Raw genomic sequence first — 22436 nt, 5'->3', positions numbered from 1 at the left:
TTTTAGAAAACATTTTTTATACAGTACCACCGATTTGACATACATAACGCAGGCTATTAATGAAGTAAATTTGAATAAAACGTAATAAATGTTATATTCCAGAAATTTTAATATTGTATATATTTTGTATCAAAAACTTAATTACACTATAAAAATTTTGCATAAAAAATAATAAACGTACAAAGTAAAATTAAAAAAAAATCATATGATGAGAATCATACTTTTTACTTAAAAAAATAATCGACGCATAATGTATTATAACAACAATTATTGGAAATGATAAAAAGACTTGTGTTGCTTAAGCAGCAGAAAGGCTTAAGCAGCAACTCTTTGATATAGAAGATTCGCAATAGTCACAATCATGTGTCGCAAAAGAGGTGGGAGAAAGGGAACAGTGTCTGCTAAATCGTCTATGAATCCGAATAACTCTGATTGGGCAGACGAACTAGAGAGGGAAAATAAATGCCCCTTCGACAGAATCCAGAAATATGCGGCTATTTCACTTTGGGACTTAGAATGTCGTCGTTATTTCATCCTGACCTTACTTACGTTCTTTCAGATGTTCGAAACTTGCGTTCATAATCGGTAGACAATATAAGGACAATATGTTATAATATATCGTGATTTAAAAAAAAACAGTGAGTGATCCGTTGACGCTTTTTTGTGAGCATCCTGTAAGAGAGAGAGAAAATAAATACTTCTTATATAAATCTTCTATAAAAGAAAATCTGTAACTAAAATTGAAGGACGGTAAAACTGAAGATTGCATCAGGTTTGATTAAATAAATACTTTAAATGATTGAATTGTTGGCAATTTAATAACCCGTAAAACAAATTTTGAAAATAATATGGTTTTGTTACTAAACTCAGTTAATAGAATATTTAAAACTAATTAGTTAATAGCTATATCATATTAATTCTATTTGAGTATTTTATAGATTGTGTAGTCAAGCGATTCGATTAATAGATATTATAATTGCATGCAATTTACTATTGTAAATTAGTTGTAAATTTTGTCGAATATTATTTCTGTAATGTGTGTATGTGTGAGCTATTTATATAAGAATCCTTTTAACACACGTGAAAAAAGAGATAGTATTTCTTTCAAATTTGGAATAACTACTTATAAGAACAAGGATAAGGAATTTTGTTTTCGAAGCTGTGTTTGTAATGTGACTGTAATTTTATATCTTTTTTCAGTTTAAACTTTCTTTGAAATATATACTGTTTTATTTCTTAAACATTGAAATTTTTATTTGGCTAGCGTGCATGAAGAGAAAACTGGTGATTTAAAATAACTTCACAAAAATTTGAAAAGAAGAACTGAAAAAAGAAACATTTTGTTAAATTTTACTATTTTTTTCAATATAAAAAAGCAATTATTAAAAAATTTATTCTCGATTCTTGTTTGCCTTGCTTCTTATATCTTCTTTTGCCTTTCTATTTATAAATCTTTTTATACTTACTTTTATATCGAACGACAGAAGCTATGTGAAGATTGTTGTAATTTCTCTTATTTCTGTTTCTTCTTTGTCAAATAGTTTGCCGTCCTATCGTATATTTATTTACTAATATTGAGTATATTTTCACATGTAAACAAGTTTATTTATATATTTTACTGAATTTATTAAATATTCTTAAATGTAATCCATTAAATGTCTGTCGGTTATTCTGCAAAAATATACGTGTATTAATAAAAGATTTTTGCATGTGCGTGTGCAGCAAAATTAAATAAATTTCTAATTAAATAATTTGTAATTAAATATTTGTAATTAAATAATTAATAAAAATTTTATATATATTTTTTATTATACAATAAAATATTTAGTATCATAATAGATATTTTAAAATATATTCCGTTTTATCATAGAAAAGAAATCGATTCTCTCTCTCTCTCTCTCTCTCTCTCTCTCTCTCTCTCTCTGTGAGTGTGTGTATTATATACATTTGTCAATCAAAATTTCCATTTATTCGTACATTTTCTATTTATTGATTATTATGATCTTGACGTATATCTTGGAATTTCGAAATACTATGTCGGTGACCTTTAGTAGAAAACAATGCTGTTCATTCGAAATTTGTTATGTCAAATTAAGAAAATGGCTATTGAATCGACAAGCATTAAATGATTTGAAAAAAGTTCGTCTATTACTGATCGAACTATTACTGATCATTAATTCAAAGAGCTTTTCTTAATATGTTTTAAATATTTTTTTCTTTCTTGTATAAACAGAAAAAGTTTTCGGTAAATAGTGATATTTATAGACGAAATAAAGCGTCTTTGATTAATTACAATAAAATCACAAATGGACTTACAGGCTATCCGATTTATTATGTCGCGATAATGCTTACGTCTATTATTTTTATGAAAAAGAGAATTCAGGTTTTGCAATTAAACTGTATGGTTTATTTTAAATAAAATAAAATAAATGTCTGTTTTGTATAATATTGTATAATCATAAATTTCTAGCTATCAATTTTATATTTTAGAAATAATGACGAGATGAAGGAAAATCAAAATAAAACAAAGTTTTATACACGTATCGAATTAGCAACAGGCCCCATTGTCAAGGAACAATAACATCCTTGTCATTCAGAAATCACGCTCAACTGGGGTGATAAAATTGTGGTGAGTAATCGTACAAAGCATTTCCCAATTAAATTTTAGCTACTTACTATATACAATTTCATGACAATTGAAATTTGTATAAAAAATATGTATTTTAATATATATATATAATATTATGATTTATATATTTATATACATATATATATATATATATATATATATATATAATATTATGATTTTCAAGATTTTAATCTTTTAATTTATTAAGTAAAATTTTTTTCATCTTTGAAGAGATTTAAAGAGATTAATTGTGTTTAAACATATTATAAAAATTCGTTCAGAAACATATTCTTAAAAAAAGATAAGCCTAATAAGCTCGTACGTTAAATAGATAAAAAAAAAACAATTAAAAAAATCCATAATTAAATTATTCCACAAATTCTTAAAATCTTTTAATTTTAGCACTTGTGTTTATCTTTATGAAATGGAATGATTTTTTACAGAGAAAAGAGCTGGAAAAAAGCTATAATTCTTTTCGATGTTTTGTTCCATCATTAGACCAATAATTCCAACTGATCGAGAAGCAAAAGATTATTTTTCATGATGAATTATAACTTGTCACCCACTTCCAAAAATAGTCTGCAACTCGTTTACGAAAATTCCAACTTACCCGAGGAAGTTACGCAACATCAAGACATGAACAAGTATCAAGTGAATCAATCGGACATTATGTCAAACATTATGAAACCATCCAGTGAGGATATCAATCTCACAGAGAACACCCTGCAATGTCCGATATGTATCTTTATTACATCAAACAGGTGCATCATTAAACTATTATAACAGTATATATGTACATGTATATATATAACGGGCTTTAAGGTATACTGAAACACATACACACTTATATACAGTATGCGTGTGTGTATAAACATTAATATATATATAATTATCAGTGAATCTGCTCTCAATTTTAAGAAAATTCAAAAGAAAATATTTATTTATAAATTGCATGTTTTCAGATCAAAATTTATCGAACATTTAATCAGCCATTGCACATCGAAATGCAACAATCCAAATTTTAAAGCCATCCTCGCGCAATTGCCAATCTTCAAATTTCTTGAAGGCGAAACCAATTATTCTTTTCCTACATTAGAAGATTATATCGCACATGAGACAGAGGAGATCGACAAATCTAAACTTTCGCAAAGCAATGTAAATCAGAGGCAAAACAAAAGTTTTCGAGAAGGTAAAACTTGCAAACAATGTAACTTCGTAGCAAGCACGAAAATGGAATATTGGGAACATATGCGCTGTCACATCAAAGGCTTTACCTGTTCGCAATGCTCTTTTGTTACGAAATATAAACATCATATGAATCACCACTGGCTTAGTGTTCACGACGGCTCCAAGCCGTTCAAGTGCAAAAAGTGTTCCTATACATGCGTAAGCAAATCAATGCTAACTAGCCACCTAAAAAAACATTCGGATGTTTATCCATATAGATGTGCGAACTGCACGTACAAGACTAAGTTTTGCAATGCACTAAAGAAGCACCTACGAAAGAAAAATCATCAACCAGCGATGGTATTAAACGCTGATGGCTCGCCAAATCCCTTCTCCATCATCGATGTCTACGGTACTAAACGCGGGCCCAAACAAAAGCCACCTGCTGAAAAACAGGATGAATTGAATCAAAGTACTGATCAAAGTATGACGATCGACAATAGCCAGCTTAACTTAGCACCAACTTCTCCAATTTTACCACTTCAATCACCAGTCGCTCATTATTTAACTCTGACCACAGTGAATGAAATAAATAATGCAAATTCGATAATGCAGAATAACATGAAACAGAACCAATCTGTCGTGACGTTTCCTTATAATGATTTGGTTGCTGCATTTAACTTGTCAAACCACCTTCTGCTTCGCGAGGATGCGAAATTTCACGAAAATGTGCATGAAATTAATCACGCCCACGCTAATACATTGGAGTGCATAAAAATCATGAAAATGCCTGAGGAATATATCCAGCATCTGCCTCTAACTTGTTTAAACGAAAATGATGCTAATAAACTTCATATTTCTGATAACGTAAATACTAGCGAATCTTCGACATTTGTGACGCTAAAAACTCAACTAAAGTCACAAAAAGATGAGTCTACAGATGCACCGTTGGATCTCCGCATCGCCGAGGTAAATGAGAAAAATCAATTTCAATTAAAATTATTAACTACAAATTCACATAAGATCATCGGCACCAATAAACGCAAGGGTAGAGCTATGAAACTGGAACGTCGCGCGATGGAAGAGAACACGAGACCAAAGCAGAAAGAAATGGAATACCCCAAATCTTCGACAATTAATGAACCCATCTTCCGAGAAGAAAATCAAAATATTAAAGACAGCAAAGGCAAAGCTATCATCGATTCAATCGACATCGAGCACATTTGTCATTATTGTGAGATCACGTTCGGTAACGTTGTCATGTATACCATGCATATGGGTTGTCATGGCTTCGATGATCCTTATACGTGCAATATGTGCGGTCATCACTGTACCGATAAATTATCTTTCTTTCTGCATATCGCTCAATCACAGCATACATAGAAGCGATAAATCGGACGGCAATTCGTTTGAGAGAAAAATCCTGTACGTCATAAAAAACGTATATAAGAAAAAGAAAGTGAATGAGACAGGGAAGGAACTTTTCAATACAATTCTAGTCAAAAATGTCAATATAGACGCTTTGAGAGGCGCTTGCATTTGCCAGATTGGCAAATATATATAATTTTAAAGAAAAGTAGGGAAAGACATGTTTATATATGGCGCGTGTCTCTTGATATATATACAAAGCGTTAATAAAAATTTTAAGGCACTGTTATAACAGTAATATTTCTGCAGTCAAACAAAATTTAAAAAATTTTTTTTTTTAGATAAGAAATTTTTGTTAACACTTTGTATATGTATATATTATAGTACACACACACACACACACACACACACACACACACACACACACACACACACACACGTTATGACCAAGATAATCTCTTTTTTTCAATTTTTTCTTCTTTATTTTTTTATATAATTAAAGATCTCGATGCTTTGTCAGGTATATATATATATATATATATATATATATATATATATATATATATATATATATATATGATATGCATTTATTAGATTAGATAATCGACAGGTACTATAAATATCTTTTTCTAACAAAAATTATTTGCATCATTTTATCTTCTTTAGAAGTTAATGTAAATTCTTTCATTAACAAAAAAATTCCAAATTATTATTACAAATATGCAAAATTAGACATAAAATATAAATAATTTGGTACTGCTGATATTATTTTTCAATAATTGGACTACTTCTAGCATTCTTCGAGATTTTCTAACTTTTTTAACTTCTTTTTTTATAAATCTGAAAAAATTTTTCTTATTACGGTAGTATTAAGTGTGTGCGCACTTGCAATTACAAAGAAAAATTTTCATGTATGTGTGACAAAAATATGAAATATTATTAGACACTGAAATTTATTTGTAGAAATCTCACACTATATTATTTTTGCGATTTATTATTCTCCGTTTTTGTTTTGTTTTTTTTTTCTCTTTAATAGTATTTTTTCTTTTTTTTTTTTTGATATCTATATATACATAAGAAGTTTCTAGAGTTCATCAAAAACCTTTTTCTTATTTAAAACTATATTTTTATATTTAAACTTCCCTTGTTAACAATTTAGCATGACGTATAGTTGGTGACATACATTTTTATTTGTGAATCAGATTCAAAATTATGCGATTTTGTGGATTTTTTGGTGGTTTCTATATAGATCATATTAAGTGGATTAGATAAAATCCACTTAATATGGTTTACATAAAAACATGTGCATATTTTTTTTCATTTACTTTAAATTAGTCTTATTATTTTTGTATTTCTTTAACCGACTCGGTCATGCTTCTATATTTATTATAACTTAGCAAATTTTTCTATCGAAAAGTTTCTCTACATATCTGTTTTTTTTTTGTGTATTGTATACTTGGATATATATTTTCTTTTTCTTTTTTTTATGTAATCATTGAATGATGGCATTGCATGATGAGTAAAAATTGTATGACATGGTTGTGAATCGTACCTCACGCGCGCAAACACACATAATTAAATATATATATATATATATATATATATATATATATATATATATATATATATATATAGATTATATATATGTACAAATAAGAAAATTTATATATGAATGTATATTTTTCGAACATATAAAAATACAAAAAGTTTATTTTATATAATTCTATTAATAATAATACATCATATTAATAAAAATAAATTATGATTGATAAATGTAATAACAGCTGCACTAAATTGTATTATTAAATATATATGTAATTTATTTGAAAAATATTAATATTAATTTAATTTTTTTAATAATTCCTATAAAATAAAAAATAGAAGTTAATGTATTCGTATAATTATACATACATATGTTTTTTATTTTTAAAATTTCAAACTTATTATATACATATATAAAATAATAATATATAATAGTCTCCTATATACTCTTTCCATGTACATCACAAATACTAATATCGTGCTATACTCATATCATAAGCCAGTCTGGCATTAAAGATTGAGATTAAAGACTGGTGGGCTCTCATATTGTTGGTTGGATTTTTCGCGCATGCGCACTGAAATTTCATATCTTATTTTCAGATTAGTATCGTAACTAATTAAACTGTGACTCTGTGGCTTTCAGTTTTACATGAAAATTCGGCTTGCAGCTCGCTAACTGTACCGAATTGCGTGATTCCAATCTATGTCGAAATTAAACGTTAGGTATGTGAAAAGAGACGAGAAATATATGTGACGTATACGACGATGATATAAAGAAAAAATTATTCGTAGTGTGCGAGAAAGCGCTTTGTTAAGTCGATTCACTAATGCAAAATATAGACTGTAATATTAACGGGCGAAATAAATAGACGATCTATATCTGTTTTTCACACGCGTTAGCAAACGACACGTCTGTGAGAGAATGGCGAGTTGACCTATCACGAAGAATGGAATGTATGCAACGGTACGTTTTAACGGTAGGTATGTCTGTATATCTCTCAAAATGCGCTATTATTTTTTAATCATACTAATTCGACTTCTTTGCCTTATCTCTATCTTTTCAAGACAAATAATTTTAAAACATATATATTAAAGGTTACATACCTATACTAATCGTATCATCTCGTATACGTTACGATCGTTGCGACCAACCTTTTTTCAACCTTTATTACGATTGAGTCGTAATAACTGTTGAGCACAAATATTGATACACCACAATCACGTGTCTTTATTTCATCGAATCGGATTGACTTTTCGCTATTTATATCGTAATGACATTCAATATTTGTCGCATTTGATTTCGGAGTTAGCGTATATCTTCGAAAAGAAAAAGAGCAAGATACCAAAGTGATAAAAAAATATATTAAAATTACCAACCCAAAATATATAGCCTGTACTTGTAAGCTTGCATAGATTACGATTTGCATCACACGATTGAACATAATAGATGTTTGCAATAACATTAATGTCATGTCTTGCTTTCTTTCTTATGGATATATATATGTATTTGATCATTAATTCGCATAATTTAATGAGATTTTTTTTCTATACAGTTTCCAGAGTATCAAAATATAACATTGAGCCAATTGATGCTATATATATTTAAAATATAAGGTAAGTGATATGAAAAGAATATAACGAAAAATATAAGAATAAGTTCTCTTTTTTTTTCTTCTCTTTCTTTGTTTCTCATATTACCGCCAATTTTATAATATATATATATAAGATCACTTATAGTAATTAATGAATAAACCCTTTTTTTATTATTTAATTCTGATCAGAAATAACTACAGTGATTTTTATCATTTGTGTTTATTACAAGCAGTCATTATAGCAATTTATCAAAAATTTTTATTGTATTTATACGAACATATGGTAGCAACTTACTGTTAAATCACTGAACAAACAAACTAATTAAGTATTTTAATTTAGTTTCAATTTAATCAACTTGTAATAATTATAATATATATTAATGTATATTATATATTAATTAATTTTTTTTGTGAAGTAACTATATGGTTTTTAGCATTTATTTATTTATTTATTTATTTTTTTTTTTTTCAAGATGGCAGATGTCGATCCTGAAACTTTGTTGGAATGGCTCAGTATGGGCCAAGGAGACGAAAGGGACATGCAGTTAATTGCATTAGAACAATTATGCATGCTGTTACTCATGTCCGATAATGTTGATCGTTGCTTTGAATGGTAAATAAAATAATTATTGAATGATAATAAAATAATTGCATGTAAATAATGAAATAATGATATACAGTGTATTTCATATTTTAGTTGTCCTCCGCGCACATTCCTCCCAGCACTTTGCAGAATTTTTCTCGATGAATTAGTGCCAGACAGCGTGTTGGAAGTGACTGCTCGAGCTATTACATATTACTTGGATGTTTCCGCGGAATGTACGCGCAGAGTGGTTGCTATGGAAGGCGCAGTGAAGGCTATTTGCAGTCGACTTTCTGGTGCTGGACTTGGCTCCAGAGCCAGTCGGGATTTAGCAGAACAATGTATAAAGGTATAATTAATTTCACGCATATAAAAATAGATAGTGCATAAAATGTGATTAGCAGAATAATCAAATCTTACTTTTATATTTGAAATTAGGTATTAGAACTTGTATGTGCGAGAGAAGCAGGCGCTGTATTTGAGGCTGGTGGACTACCTTGTGCGTTGTGCTTTATCCGAGAACATGGAGCGCGCGTACATCGGGATACTTTGCATTCAGCAATGGCAGTCGTTACCCGTCTATGCGGCAAAGTTGAACCTCAGGATAAGGCTTTACCCGATTGCGTCGAGGCTCTATCGGTGTTACTCAGACACGAGGATGCTCACGTTGCAGATGGAGCACTTCGTTGCTTTGCATCACTGGCGGATAGGTTCTCCAGAAGGGGAATCGATCCTGCTCCATTAGCATCAAATGGATTAGTTTCTGAACTTTTATATCGGTATGTATATGATTTTTTTACATATTAAAATTAGTATATATTTTTATATGCGACTTCTGTTTTAGGTTGTCAAATGCAGCAGGACCTGGCACATCCACTACAGCGACTTGCAGCAATCCAAAAACGCCGCCACCATCTAGTACCATAACCACAGTTCCAGCTCCAGAACCAAAATCCTGTGCTTCTGTTTCGACCATAATTAGTCTCTTGTCAACACTTTGTAGAGGATCACCGTCAATTACGCACGATCTTTTACGTTCGGAATTACCAGATGCAATAGAAAAGGCACTAAAAGGAGACGAACGATGCGCTCTCGACTCTATGAGGTTGATAGATCTTCTATTAGTTTTACTGTTTGAAGGTAGATTAGCATTGGGTCGCAGCACTACCGGTGGTCCATCTGGTCCTTTGTTACCAAGATTGAGACGTTTAGATAGCGCTGGAGAGAAATCACATAGACAATTAATTGATTGCATACGCTCGAAAGATACGGATGCTTTGATAGAAGCAATCGATACAGGTGGGATTGAAGTTAATTTTATGGACGATGTTGGGCAAACTTTGCTCAATTGGGCTTCAGCATTTGGTACTCAAGAGATGGTCGAATTCTTGTGCGATAGAGGAGCAGATGTTAATAAAGGTCAGCGATCGTCCAGTCTACATTATGCAGCTTGTTTTGGAAGACCAGCTATTGCCAAAGTTTTACTTAGACACGGTGCTAATCCTGATTTGCGAGACGAAGATGGTAAAACACCTTTGGATAAAGCCAGAGAACGTGTTGATGAAGGACACAGAGAAGTTGCAGCCATTTTACAATCACCTGGAGAATGGATGTTACCACCAAGTCAAGAACATAGAAAACTTGAGACAGAAATAGAAGAATTTACAGAACCTAAAGGAGATCCTGAAATGGCGCCTGTTTATTTAAAGAGATTATTGCCAGTGTTTTGTGCAACCTTTCAGTCAACTATGTTACCGAGTGTTAGAAAAGCGAGTTTAAGTTTGATCAGAAAAATGGTGCATTACATCCAACCAGAATTGCTTATAGAAACATGTAGATCTGACAAAACCGGGGGATGTGGAGCCATGCTTGTCGAAGTAATAGCCAATGTTTTAGATAATGAGGTAAGTGATATTTACTTTTTCAACAGTATCAATATATAGTATTTCACGCTTATTTATATTAAAAAACATTGTTCACTTTGCACTATGCTTATACACATAATATCATAAAGAGAAAGTGCTATATTAAAATTTTGTATATTTTACTATATATCTTATTTTATAAAGAATTATTCTGTGTGTATTAATCAACTGCGGGAGAAATTATCTCTTGCCTTCGTTTATATATATATATATATATATATATATATATATATATATATATAAACTTTTATATCTTATATCTATATATATATATATATATATATATATATATATATATATATATATATATATATATAAGATATAAGATATAAAAGTCCTATATCAATACGAAAATATAACAACCAATATACAAACAAAATCAATATGATAAAACATTTATTGTATGTAATGTATATAAAACAGAATTCTATTTTCTCAAAAAAATATGAGATATTCCTGCACACAAAAGATTTTAAAGATCCCAACATGCATGCAGGCAGAGAGACAATTATATTAATTGGCGATATCAGTGATTTATTAAGATTTTTCACAGGAACTTGAAATAAAGGCGCCATTATCATCACCTATGGCTTTTAAGATGTTTGGTCCAAAATTACTCGGCTTTACGACTCGCAAGTCTTGTTGCAACTACATTCTCGATAAGACGGTAACGTCTATTGCATATTCTCATCGCTCGCGAAAGCCCTTTAATCCTTTCCATGCTGTTTATAATTCTGCAAGATTCCATTAATTTTTTTAAATTAATAATTGCGTCGAGATTTTACATGTACGTTTATATTAACGTTTATAATAAAATATAATATACTTAAAGAGCGTGAAATTTAACATACTTATTATACGCATGTCTCCATTTGAATATTACATATTACTCGAGAGTAATATAGAATTACAGATCTATATATTAGTGTGTGCATTTATTTTTATTAAGAAATGGAATATGATTAGTCTCAAAATCTTAATCCAAATTAATTTCATAATTATAAAATGCCAATAATAGTTTTTCTGATAATTTTTCTGATAGCATTCTTGTAATTGCAACAATAAATTTGATTATTGCGAGATTTACAAGAAAATACATAACATAAATAAATTAACTGGTTGAAATGCGAAAAGATAAATGGAATAATGTACTTTAAAAAAAATCTTACTCTTTTAATAAAATTATCGAAGTATTAGGTCTATTTTTGTCTACTGCCTGTTTATCATTGGTGGGATCTGTTTATATTTTCACAAATTGTAATTTTAAAAAAATTCATATAATACTTATATTTATTATGTGCGAGTTTTGCAAAATAAATTTTTTTTTTATTTATTCTTTTTTATAATAAAAGTAAATTATTTTTCACTTTTTCCTTTTTTATATATATTTATTTTTTATAGATAAATATTTTTATTATCTTATCCGTTTTGTGATTGTTTTAATATTGTTTTGCTTTATGTTTAAAACTATTTAAAAACTTGTGTGTGTTCTAATATTAACAGGAAGATGAAGACGGTCATTTAGTTGTCCTGCAAATGATACAAGATTTGATGATTAAAGGCAAAGATGAATTCTTAGAACATTTCGCACGTTTAGGAGTATTTTCAAAAGTTGCCGCTTTAGCCGGACCACAAGAAATTACACCTGAACCAGAAACAGAATCAAATCAATCAGGAGATGATCAAAGAATGGAAGATGCAAAAGAATTATTAATAGGTAGAGCGTATCATTGGAGAGACTGGTGTATATGTAGAGGACGTGATTGCTTATACATTTGGTCCGATGCAGCGGCTTTAGAACTATCGAATGGCAGCAACGGATGGTTTAGATTTATTCTTGATGGCAAACTGGCAACTATGTATTCCAGCGGAAGTCCGGAAGGTGGGACGGATACATCAGGTGAGCATATATACATGTTTGACTGTTGACATTTGTACACATATATTATTCATTTTACTACTATTATCTTTTTTATCAAAGTGCTGTCTTTATCTCTTTACATTTTAAATGTTTTTTTTTTACTTTATTTTATATTTTTTATTTGTGATTAACTTTTGCGAGGGGAACTATGTAAAGAATAACTGGTTTTACTAACTGCCTACAGGAAAAGGAAGGAACACAGAGTCGCTTACTACTGAAGGTTGGTTATATATATGTTTAATTTGTGTAATAACTCGCATATTATATTATATAGATACTATATATAGATACTATATAGATACTATATAGATACTATATAGATCTTTTTCTTACATTCTACATGTTATATAAAACTTGTAGCATATTTTTTATCTTCTTATCTTCTCTCTTTTTTTTCTTTCTCTGTTTCTCTCTCTCTCTCTCTCTCTCTCTCCTCTCCTCTCTCTTATAATGGCATATATTACATTCTATAATAGTTGATCTGACATTAATTAAGTATCATGTAATTTAACATAATTTACAGAAAATCGTGGTGAATTTCTGGAGAAACTGCAAAGGGCGCGTAGTCAATTAAAAGTAAACTTTGTAAGTCAGCCTGTGCTTTCTCGACCTGGCACTACACGGCTGGTTGTAGGAAATTGGGCATTATCCAGTAGAAAGGAGAGTGAATTATGTATACATAATAGTGATGGTCAACAACAGGCAACTATTTTAAGAGAAGATTTGCCAGGTTTTATTTTTGAATCAAATAGAGGTACAAAGCACTCTTTCACGGCAGAAACAAGTTTAGGTATGAGAAAAATACTCTATTTTTATGTATTTTAATCTTATTTTTTTTATTAGGATTTTTTTATAAAACTTTACATTATATAATTTATGGTTTAGGTCCAGAATTTGCAGCAGGTTGGACTGGTAAAAGAGGAAAAAGATTGAGATCTAAAATTGAAGCAATTAAACAAAAAGTCAAAGTGCAAGCGCAAGAAATATATGAACGTTATTTTAAAGTAGCTCAAGCTCAACCACGTGGAGTAGTTGCTAAACTTGGTACTATTGTTAGTCAAATAGAGAAAGCATCTCAGAAACAACAATCTGGAAATCGTGAGTGGCGTAATGTGTTGCAATCCGCATTAGAGCAGCTTAAAGTATTATTAAATGAGGAAGGTCGAGTATCTGCATACGAATTACACTCCAGCGGTCTTGTGCAAGCGTTACTCGCTTTGTTGGCTGCGCCTTCTGGACCCTCACCACCAACATTGAGGGCGACTAAACTTAGGATGCAGAGAATAACTGTGTTTAATAGCTGTTTTCAGACAAAAGATACGAATAAGGAACATAATTCTGCTAAAATTTTAGTCCACAAGTTGGTTTCAGTGTTAGAATCGATAGAAAAATTACCTGTATATTTGTATGACACACCTGGATCAGGCTATGGTTTACAGGTACACTTCGTAATATTATTTTTCTTCACGTGTAATTTTGTTATATATTATTTTTTTTTGTTATATATTATTTTCTGCATATTTTTTAATTCAATTTTGTTTTACTCATAGATTTTGACTAGAAGATTACGCTTTCGATTGGAAAAAGCTTCTGGCGAAAGTGCGTTAATAGATCGATCTGGCCGTAGCTTAAAAATGGAACCATTAAGCACGATACAACAGCTAGAAAATCATTTATTAAAAATGGTAGCTAAGCAATGGCACGATCATGATAGATCTACATTTACATTCGTGAAAAAGTTGAAGGAAGAAAATAGAATAATATTTAAATATCAGCATGATTTTGATGAGAATGGTTTGCTATATTGGATCGGTACAAATGCTAAAACTTGTCCTGAATGGGTAAACCCAGCTCAATATGGTTTAGTTGTTATCACTTCGAGCGATGGAAGAAACTTACCATATGGCCATCTCGAGGATATACTCAGCCGTGATCCATCGGCATTGAATTGTCACACTAATGATGACAAACGCGCATGGTTCTCCATTGATCTTGGAGTTTGGATAATTCCTAACGCTTATACCTTAAGACACGCGAGAGGATATGGAAGAAGCGCTTTGAGGAATTGGATGTTTCAAGCATCAAAGGACGGTGTTACGTGGATAACATTATATGCGCATGTAGACGATTGTTCTTTAAACGAGCCAGGTAGTACAGCTACCTGGACATTAGAACCACCGAGTGAAGAAACACAAGGCTGGCGGCATTTACGTTTACAACAAATTGGAAAAAATGCTTCTGGACAAACACATTATCTATCTGTGTCTGGCTTTGAGGTTTATGGAGAAGTTACTGGAGTGTGCGAAGATTTAGGTCGTGCAGCCAAGGAAGCCGAGGCCGGTGTACGGAAACAAAGAAGATTTATTAAAACACAAGTCCTCAAACATTTAGTTGCAGGAGTTAGAGTGGCTAGAGGTTTAGATTGGAAGTGGAGGGATCAAGATGGAGTACCACCAGGTATGTGTGAGAATATTAATTTGAATGTTGAATATGGGTTCAAAACAGATTGATACTTGTAGTAACAAATGTTATAAATAACATTAGCATTAAACGATCATATTAAACAATATTATAAAACTGCAAAAAAGTAAACTAATTATTTTGATATCTTATAGGTGAAGGTACAGTTACAGGAGAATTACACAATGGATGGATAGACGTAACGTGGGATCACGGTGGATCAAATTCTTATAGAATGGGTGCAGAAGGAAAATATGATCTTAGATTAGTCGGCACTAGTCTTGAGACAGATAGTACAATCAAATGCAAAAGTGGAGTTTTAACTGGTCGGAAATCAAATAGCACTCCTAGTTTACCTGATTGCACTGATACCGCTATGCGTAGTTCAGTTGCTTCCACCGATCAAGCCGCAAGTGCAGATAATCTTGCAGCAAAGGTAGAATTCTTTTTATTTTTCATTTATTACATGTTTGTAGAATTAATGTTTTCATATACAGCAAAATAGAATAATTATTGTAATACATGAAATTTATTTTTTCTGATATTTTTTACAAACAGCAAGCTGCTGAATCAATAGCCGAAAGTGTGTTATCGGTAGCCCGTGCCGAGGCAGTGGTTGCTGTAACTGGTGAGAGTGGAGCAAACTCGACGGGTGAACTTTCAGTTGTATTGCATCCCAGGCCGGATACAGCCGTTACTAGTGATTTAGCTACTATTGTTGAAAGTCTCACTCTTAATACAGATTGTCCGGTTAACAGTACTAGTAATCGGGCATCCAGTTCAAAACCACTTTTTGCTACTATAAGAGGAAACAAGGTAAAAATTATATACTTTTCTTAATTTTCTATTTTAAAATAAGATGTCTACTCTTTGTTGTAAAGTGTTTAAAATGTATTACAAAAATACTCTGGAAGAATAGAGAATTGTTTTATAAGATTTGAGTAGACACCTTGAACATATTACTGTTGAAATATGAATTCTAATGTATGAATAATATAACATAGGCTAGCGGAGGCTTATTGAGTTTAGAAACTGCTGAGGTTCTAGATCGTATGAGAGAAGGAGCTGACAGATTACGTAACAATACTAATAGTTTTCTGAGCGGTGAACTACTTGGTTTAGTTCCCGTTAGAATCAGCGTTTCTGGCGAATCGGATGAAAACTCATTAAGGATCAAATCTGTACCAAGACATCATCCTACAGGAATTACAGATGGTACATATAACTTTTTTGTTGCAATAATACATGTTTCATTGCTATAATGAATTGCTTTAAATTCATTGCTTATATTTAAATCAAACATGTGTAAAATTATATATATTATATATATATATATATATATATATATATATATATATATATATATTGATCATCAATTATAACTATACTTAAATCACTTATTATGTTTGTGGAAGATACCGCAGTTTAATTCGTGATTGTACATTAATCTCCTTTCTTCTTGCTGATAGTATATATATAAAAATTCCATACATTTCTTTCGAATTAGTTGCTAAAGACTGTATTACTCGAGAGAAAGAAGCTAGCTCGTCTACACAAAATACAACGGGTAATTGTCCTGTTGTGGTTACCAATCCCATGTCGGTATCTGTGCCTAATCTCGCTTGTTCCGATGCTAACAATACCTTGGAATCAACAGCTGCTACTGGTTTATTGGAGACTTTCGCTGCAATGGCGCGAAGACGAACATTAGGTTTGTTTTAAGTTATAATATATTAACGAATATGCTTATTATTACAAGCTATATTTGTAATAACATATGTACATTTTTCTCTAAAAATATTATATTAAAAATATTTCTTAAATATTATACATTTCTGGTTATATACATTATGTGTGATAGAAATGATTCAACTTCTGCAAAATTCTCATTACATACATTACATTGTTATTTTTTTCATGGCAAACAATATAAATTTTTCAAAAAGAAAATACATTTGTAGGACCTACAGGTGGACAACATCTTGCTTCAAATTCTAGTACGAGTTCTAATCCACGAGGACCAAATTCTGTGTCTAGTCTCGTACGATTGGCGCTCAGTCCAAATTTTCCCGGTGGTTTACTTAGTACGGCGCAAAGTTATCCAAGCTTGACAAGTAGTGGACAAGTAGCTGGTAGCGGTGTCACCACGACAACAGGACCAGGCTTAGGACAAGCGCTTACTATGTCTCTGACTAGTACAAGTAGTGATAGCGAACAGGTAAATTTTTTATTTTATTTTTATTTTTTTTTTTTAATGTGTGTGGTTTCTGTTAAAGTGTTTTCTCTCTTGAAGATTTTTTGTTCATCACGATATTATGTATGGACGTAGGTCAGTCTTGAAGACTTCTTGGAATCATGTGGAGGTGTAGCAACTTCTAGCGCTGGTGGAGGTCGTACTACCGGCGGACCTACGCTTTTGACTGAATTAGAAGATGACGAAGATGGTGTCCTGGAGGAGGAAGAAGATAATGAAGAAAATGATCAAGAGGTAATTATATATATATATATATATATATATATATATATATATATATATATAATATATATATATGTGCAGCATTTTATCGTACAAGGTAATTCTAAGATAAATTTACAAATTGTACAGACATACTCCTTGTCTCAATTAAAATTCATTTTTTTCTTAGACGAAAATTTAGAAGTAAATTTAAAGGATTTTTAAAAGAAGATTTTATTTAGCACAATATAATATCTTTAATATTTTTATTAAGAAAAAGTTTAACCCAATTTAATCTGAACATATGTGTGCACACAACTTGGCGATTTATTTTAAAATTACTGTCTCTGTGTATTTGTTTAGATTTCCAACTTTTTAATTAATACTGTTTAGTATATAAACAAGTATATAAAAATTTTGCAACTAAATATGATAATTGTATGATAAATAGAATGACCAATGTGTTAATAAAAATTAAACAAATTATATAATTACTATTATATTCTTTGCATTCTACACGTTTTAGGAAGAAGATGAAGAAAATGAGGAAGAAGGTGATGGTTGTGAAGGTGAATACGAAGAAGTAATGGTAAGTCGCAATCTTTTGGCAGCATTTATGGAAGAAGAAGCACCACAGAGTAGCAAAAGGCGCGCGTGGGATGACGAGTTTGTGTTGAAGCGTCAATTTTCTGCTCTTATTCCTGCTTTTGATCCACGTCCTGGCCGGACAAACATTAATCAGGCAAGTAATATAAATTATGCGCAGAGCTAATCTTGTGAAAATGTTATATTATTTCAAAGTATTTTTGCAATAGACAACGGATTTGGAAGTTCCTCCACCTGGCAGTGAAGCGCAAGTCAATAGCCGCATAGGAACATTACCTATGCCTAGGCTTTCCTTGTCTTTGAAAGGACCAGGTTTTCCAGGTATACCGGATATTGAGATACCTCTTTTGGATCCACACGCTAGTATTTTTCAAGCGGTCCAGGAACTAATGCAATTAACTGAATTGGGCAGTCGTCAAGAGAAATTGAAAAGGATATGGGAACCAACTTACACGTAATGTTTAAGCTTTTGTCAATTTATCATAGAAATCATAGACATATCATAGAAAAAATTGTAGTTTGATTGTTTCATCTGATTTTTTTTTTATATATATAGCATAATATATAAGGAAGCTAGAGATGAGGAATCATCTGGTAGAGCAACACCGATCGTAACATTATACTCTCGTAACCTTACGCAAAATGCAAACGCGTGTACCATGGAGGATGTCCTGCAGCTTTTGAGACATGTATTTGTTTTGAGCACCAGTCGGGACGACGGTATCTCATTAGAACAGGAAGAATCAAATGACACAACTTATTGGCTTCATCCAGATGACTTTACATCCAAGAAAATTACAAACAAAATCGTGCAACAGATTCAAGATCCGCTAGCTCTAGCTGCTGGAGCATTGCCCAATTGGTGCGAGGAACTCGCACGAAGTTGTCCGTTTTTGTTGCCCTTTGAAACCAGACGACTCTATTTTAGTTGCACTGCCTTCGGTGCTTCACGGTCTATTGTATGGCTACAAACGCAGCGAGATGCAATTCTTGAAAGACAAAGAGCACCAGGTTTAAGCCCACGACGGGACGATAGCCACGAATTTCGTGTTGGCAGACTTAAGCATGAACGAGTCAGTGTACCTAGAGGAGAGAAATTATTAGATTGGGCGGAACAAGTACTGAAGGTAAGAATTGTATTTTCAAGAAACCCCATATACATTAATGTACGTTTGTTTCTTCTTTTTTTAATTTTCTTCTCTAGGTACATGCAAGCCGTAAGAGTATACTTGAAGTCGCTTTCGTAGGAGAAGAAGGAACCGGTCTTGGACCTACTTTAGAATTTTTCGCATTAGTTGCAGCGGAATTGCAACGTAAAGATTTAGGTCTTTGGTTATGTGATGATGCTGCCGATGATAATGGCATACAGATCTTGAGCGAAGAACAAATGTGTGTTTCTGAAGAGAAAATTCGGCCTGTGGGATATTACGTGACACGAACAAGTGGTTTATTCCCGGCCCCATTGCCACAAGATTCAGCAGCCTGCGATCGTGCTGTTCGATATTTCTGGTTCCTAGGAGTCTTCTTAGCAAAAGTTCTCCAGGATAATAGATTAGTAGATCTACCGTTATCCCGTCCATTCTTAAAATTAATGTGCCGCGGTGATATTTCAAACAATGTCAACGAGAAAATCGGTCTTACTGGCATTACGCAAGACAGTATGTCATCCAGCATGTCTAGTAGCTTTATATCGGAAGAGGGAGAAACAGATGCCGCGTACTCATCATTAGAACCTTGTCCATGGTATGCTGGTTTATTAGACATAGAAGATCTTGCTGAGGTAGATCCTGTAAGGGGAGAATTTCTGAAAGAGATACAAAATGCAATTTCTAAGCGTGATAGAACTTTTTCCGATGGTATAAATTCCACTGACGAAGAATTGTCATTGTACATTACTCATTCATCAGGTACTTCAGTGGCTATTGAGGATTTAACATTAACCATGACATATTCACCAAGTTCGAAAGTTTTTCAACATGATCATGTGGAATTAGTGAAAGGTGGCTCGGATATTGCAGTAACGATAGAAAATGCAAAAGAATACACTAATCTTACCATCAATTACTGCCTTAATCAGGGAATTTATAGGCAACTCGAAGCATTTAAATCGGGCTTTTCAAAAGTATTTCCGATGGAAAAACTTCACGTTTTTAGTCCAGAGGAAATGCGGGCAATGCTTTGCGGAGAACAGAATCCACAGTGGACGAGAGAAGATTTGCTCAATTATACCGAGCCAAAACTAGGATACACGAAAGAAAGGTAAGACAGAATATTGATAATATATTTTTGATTAAACTTATTATGAAAATAATCCGTTAATACTATTCTCAAAAATAGATGATAGTTTAACAGACTCGTGAATAATAGGTATTGCTTGCATACACACACATTTTATTTCATTTAATAACAAATTTTATTTAATTTTTTTCAGTCCTGGCTTCCAAAGATTTGTCAACGTGCTATTATCATTGACTGGTTCGGAAAGAAAAGCATTCTTACAATTTGCTACTGGTTGTTCGGCTCTACCTCCAGGAGGTTTATGTAATTTACATCCCAGATTAACTGTCGTACGAAAAGTAGATGCTGGTTCTGGTGGTTATCCTTCTGTTAACACCTGTGTTCATTACTTAAAATTACCAGAATATCCTACTGAGGATATTCTGAAAGAAAGACTCTTAGCTGCTACCCGAGAAAGAGGATTTCATTTGAATTGAATTTAAAATTTTTCTTAAATCCTAAAATTCAAATTATTCATAAATAATGCGAGGAAATAAAAAATTATAATTAGCGCGTATTGATACATGTGCATAGAAATGAGAGAAGGAAAGAAACGGCCTTTATTGTAGTAATAATTTTATTTTATTTTTTATTTTTTTTTTTTTTTTTTTTTGTTACGAACTATATAGTATAATAAGCAACTTTTAGTAATCAGGGACGGAAACTTTATTTCTGCAGAAATACTTTTACACATATTCTCCAGAAATGATTATATACATGTTCTCACTAATCTGATTTACAGTAACATCCATAATTAGATGTAAATATTAACTTAATACATTGTGTAAACACCAGTTTCACGCTGATGTTATAATATTAATTATAATATCGGTTGTTATAACTAAACTAGATGTAAACTTGCGATTTTTATACATTTTAAGTTAGTGCTTACAATTACGGATGTTGCTGTAAAATATTAGTAGAAAACACATTGAATATATATTTTCTAGCTCTCCGTTTCATCTATTCGTTATCTTACAATCTTTTTTGTAAATTTAAATGTAAAATAATTACATATATTCCTAAATTGTTTTTATTTGAGAAAAATTTATTTATCGATAAATGTTGCACTATTTCAGTAAAAATCCATGATTACTAAATGATACATTCATGATATAACCATCATCCAATGCTTGATCCGATGCTCTCTTAAAATCACATTAATTTTCTGTATGTTAATCTTTGTAATATTTCATATATGCATATATATACATATACATATTTATATCTAATGTAATCCTGCTGTGAATTATATTAGAGAATATTCCCTTTTATTTTATTATAAATATCATCTATTATTGAACTTACAATTTGCAAACTATGATTAATCGGATTTCTACAATCATTGGTTGTTGATATGTATTACATTAATGATAATTTGACAGATGTATTATTTTCTTGTACATTGTAAGTAAAAAATAATTTGTTTAAATGTGCGTATATGTATGGACGTGTGCGCACGTGCGCTGTATGTGTGTGCGTATTGTATAACAATTGAACATTTAAAAGATATTTGAAAATAATATATTTTAGTTATTTGATTGTATAAACTGTTATAAAATTGGTCCACAATTTAAAAATTATTCACAACTTAAGAATTTCATAACACTCTTTTTTGCAAGTATGTTTTGAATATATTTACTGTTTTCATGTAACAAAATCTCGAAAGTTTCTCACTTATAAGTCAATGTTCTGGAATATTGGAATATTATCTTCATTGGAAATGTGCATGTGTTATTCTTTATCGTATAAAAGATAATTTTACGAGAATTTCTATTTTCTTTATGAGAATTATATGCATATATTACACAAACAGATAACTTACTATAAATATTTATGCAATAATGTAAATCAAAATTGACGTTTATAAAATATTAATTTTTCATTAATGATATTGAAAAAAAGATGATG

The 22436-nt window shown here is 31.2% G+C and overlaps 2 protein-coding genes and 1 long non-coding RNA gene across 11 annotated transcripts; 2 read left to right on the top strand and 1 right to left on the bottom strand.

The window, feature by feature from the left end:
- Positions 1-521: 521 nt before the first annotated feature.
- On the top strand, positions 522-5524 carry LOC126855949 (protein hunchback-like). 3 transcript variants are annotated; one of them, XM_050604065.1, is made up of 4 exons: positions 522-638; positions 2491-2629; positions 3073-3390; positions 3592-5521. In XM_050604065.1, the coding sequence occupies exons 3-4, from the start codon at positions 3170-3172 to the stop codon at positions 5177-5179; spliced, it is 1809 nt and encodes a 602-aa protein (XP_050460022.1). In that variant the 5' UTR covers positions 522-638; positions 2491-2629; positions 3073-3169; the 3' UTR covers positions 5180-5521. The 3 variants fall into 3 exon arrangements, with proteins under 3 accessions (XP_050460022.1, XP_050460023.1, XP_050460021.1); XM_050604066.1 differs by having other exon boundaries at positions 633-772; positions 3128-3390; positions 3592-5524; XM_050604064.1 differs by having other exon boundaries at positions 633-772.
- On the bottom strand, positions 533-7920 carry LOC126855952 (uncharacterized). Its single transcript, XR_007688307.1, has 3 exons — positions 7811-7920; positions 1467-1671; positions 533-672 (listed from the first exon to the last, which is right to left on the bottom strand). It is a non-coding gene; the product is annotated as an uncharacterized LOC126855952 (long non-coding RNA).
- LOC126855948 (E3 ubiquitin-protein ligase HECTD1) lies at positions 7426-22262 on the top strand. Of its 7 annotated transcripts, none has more exons than XM_050604058.1 (23): positions 7426-7670; positions 8260-8320; positions 8772-8911; positions 8996-9230; positions 9320-9660; positions 9726-10785; positions 11360-11473; positions 12310-12706; positions 12912-12947; positions 13251-13517; positions 13613-14166; positions 14278-15184; positions 15343-15623; positions 15746-16003; positions 16192-16402; positions 16695-16898; positions 17149-17405; positions 17517-17675; positions 18169-18384; positions 18458-18702; positions 18805-19375; positions 19453-20507; positions 20680-22262. In XM_050604058.1, the coding sequence occupies exons 3-23, from the start codon at positions 8772-8774 to the stop codon at positions 20960-20962; spliced, it is 7791 nt and encodes a 2596-aa protein (XP_050460015.1). In that variant the 5' UTR covers positions 7426-7670; positions 8260-8320; the 3' UTR covers positions 20963-22262. The 7 variants fall into 7 exon arrangements, with proteins under 7 accessions (XP_050460015.1, XP_050460014.1, XP_050460016.1 ...); XM_050604057.1 differs by having other exon boundaries at positions 7426-7683; XM_050604059.1 differs by having other exon boundaries at positions 7426-7687.
- The last annotated feature ends 174 nt before the right edge of the window (positions 22263-22436 follow it).

Source organism: Cataglyphis hispanica, chromosome 17, assembly GCF_021464435.1.
Source record: "Cataglyphis hispanica isolate Lineage 1 chromosome 17, ULB_Chis1_1.0, whole genome shotgun sequence".
NCBI classification, from domain to species: Eukaryota; Metazoa; Arthropoda; class Insecta; order Hymenoptera; family Formicidae; genus Cataglyphis; species Cataglyphis hispanica.
This window is presented reverse-complemented; position numbering and strand designations above follow the sequence as displayed.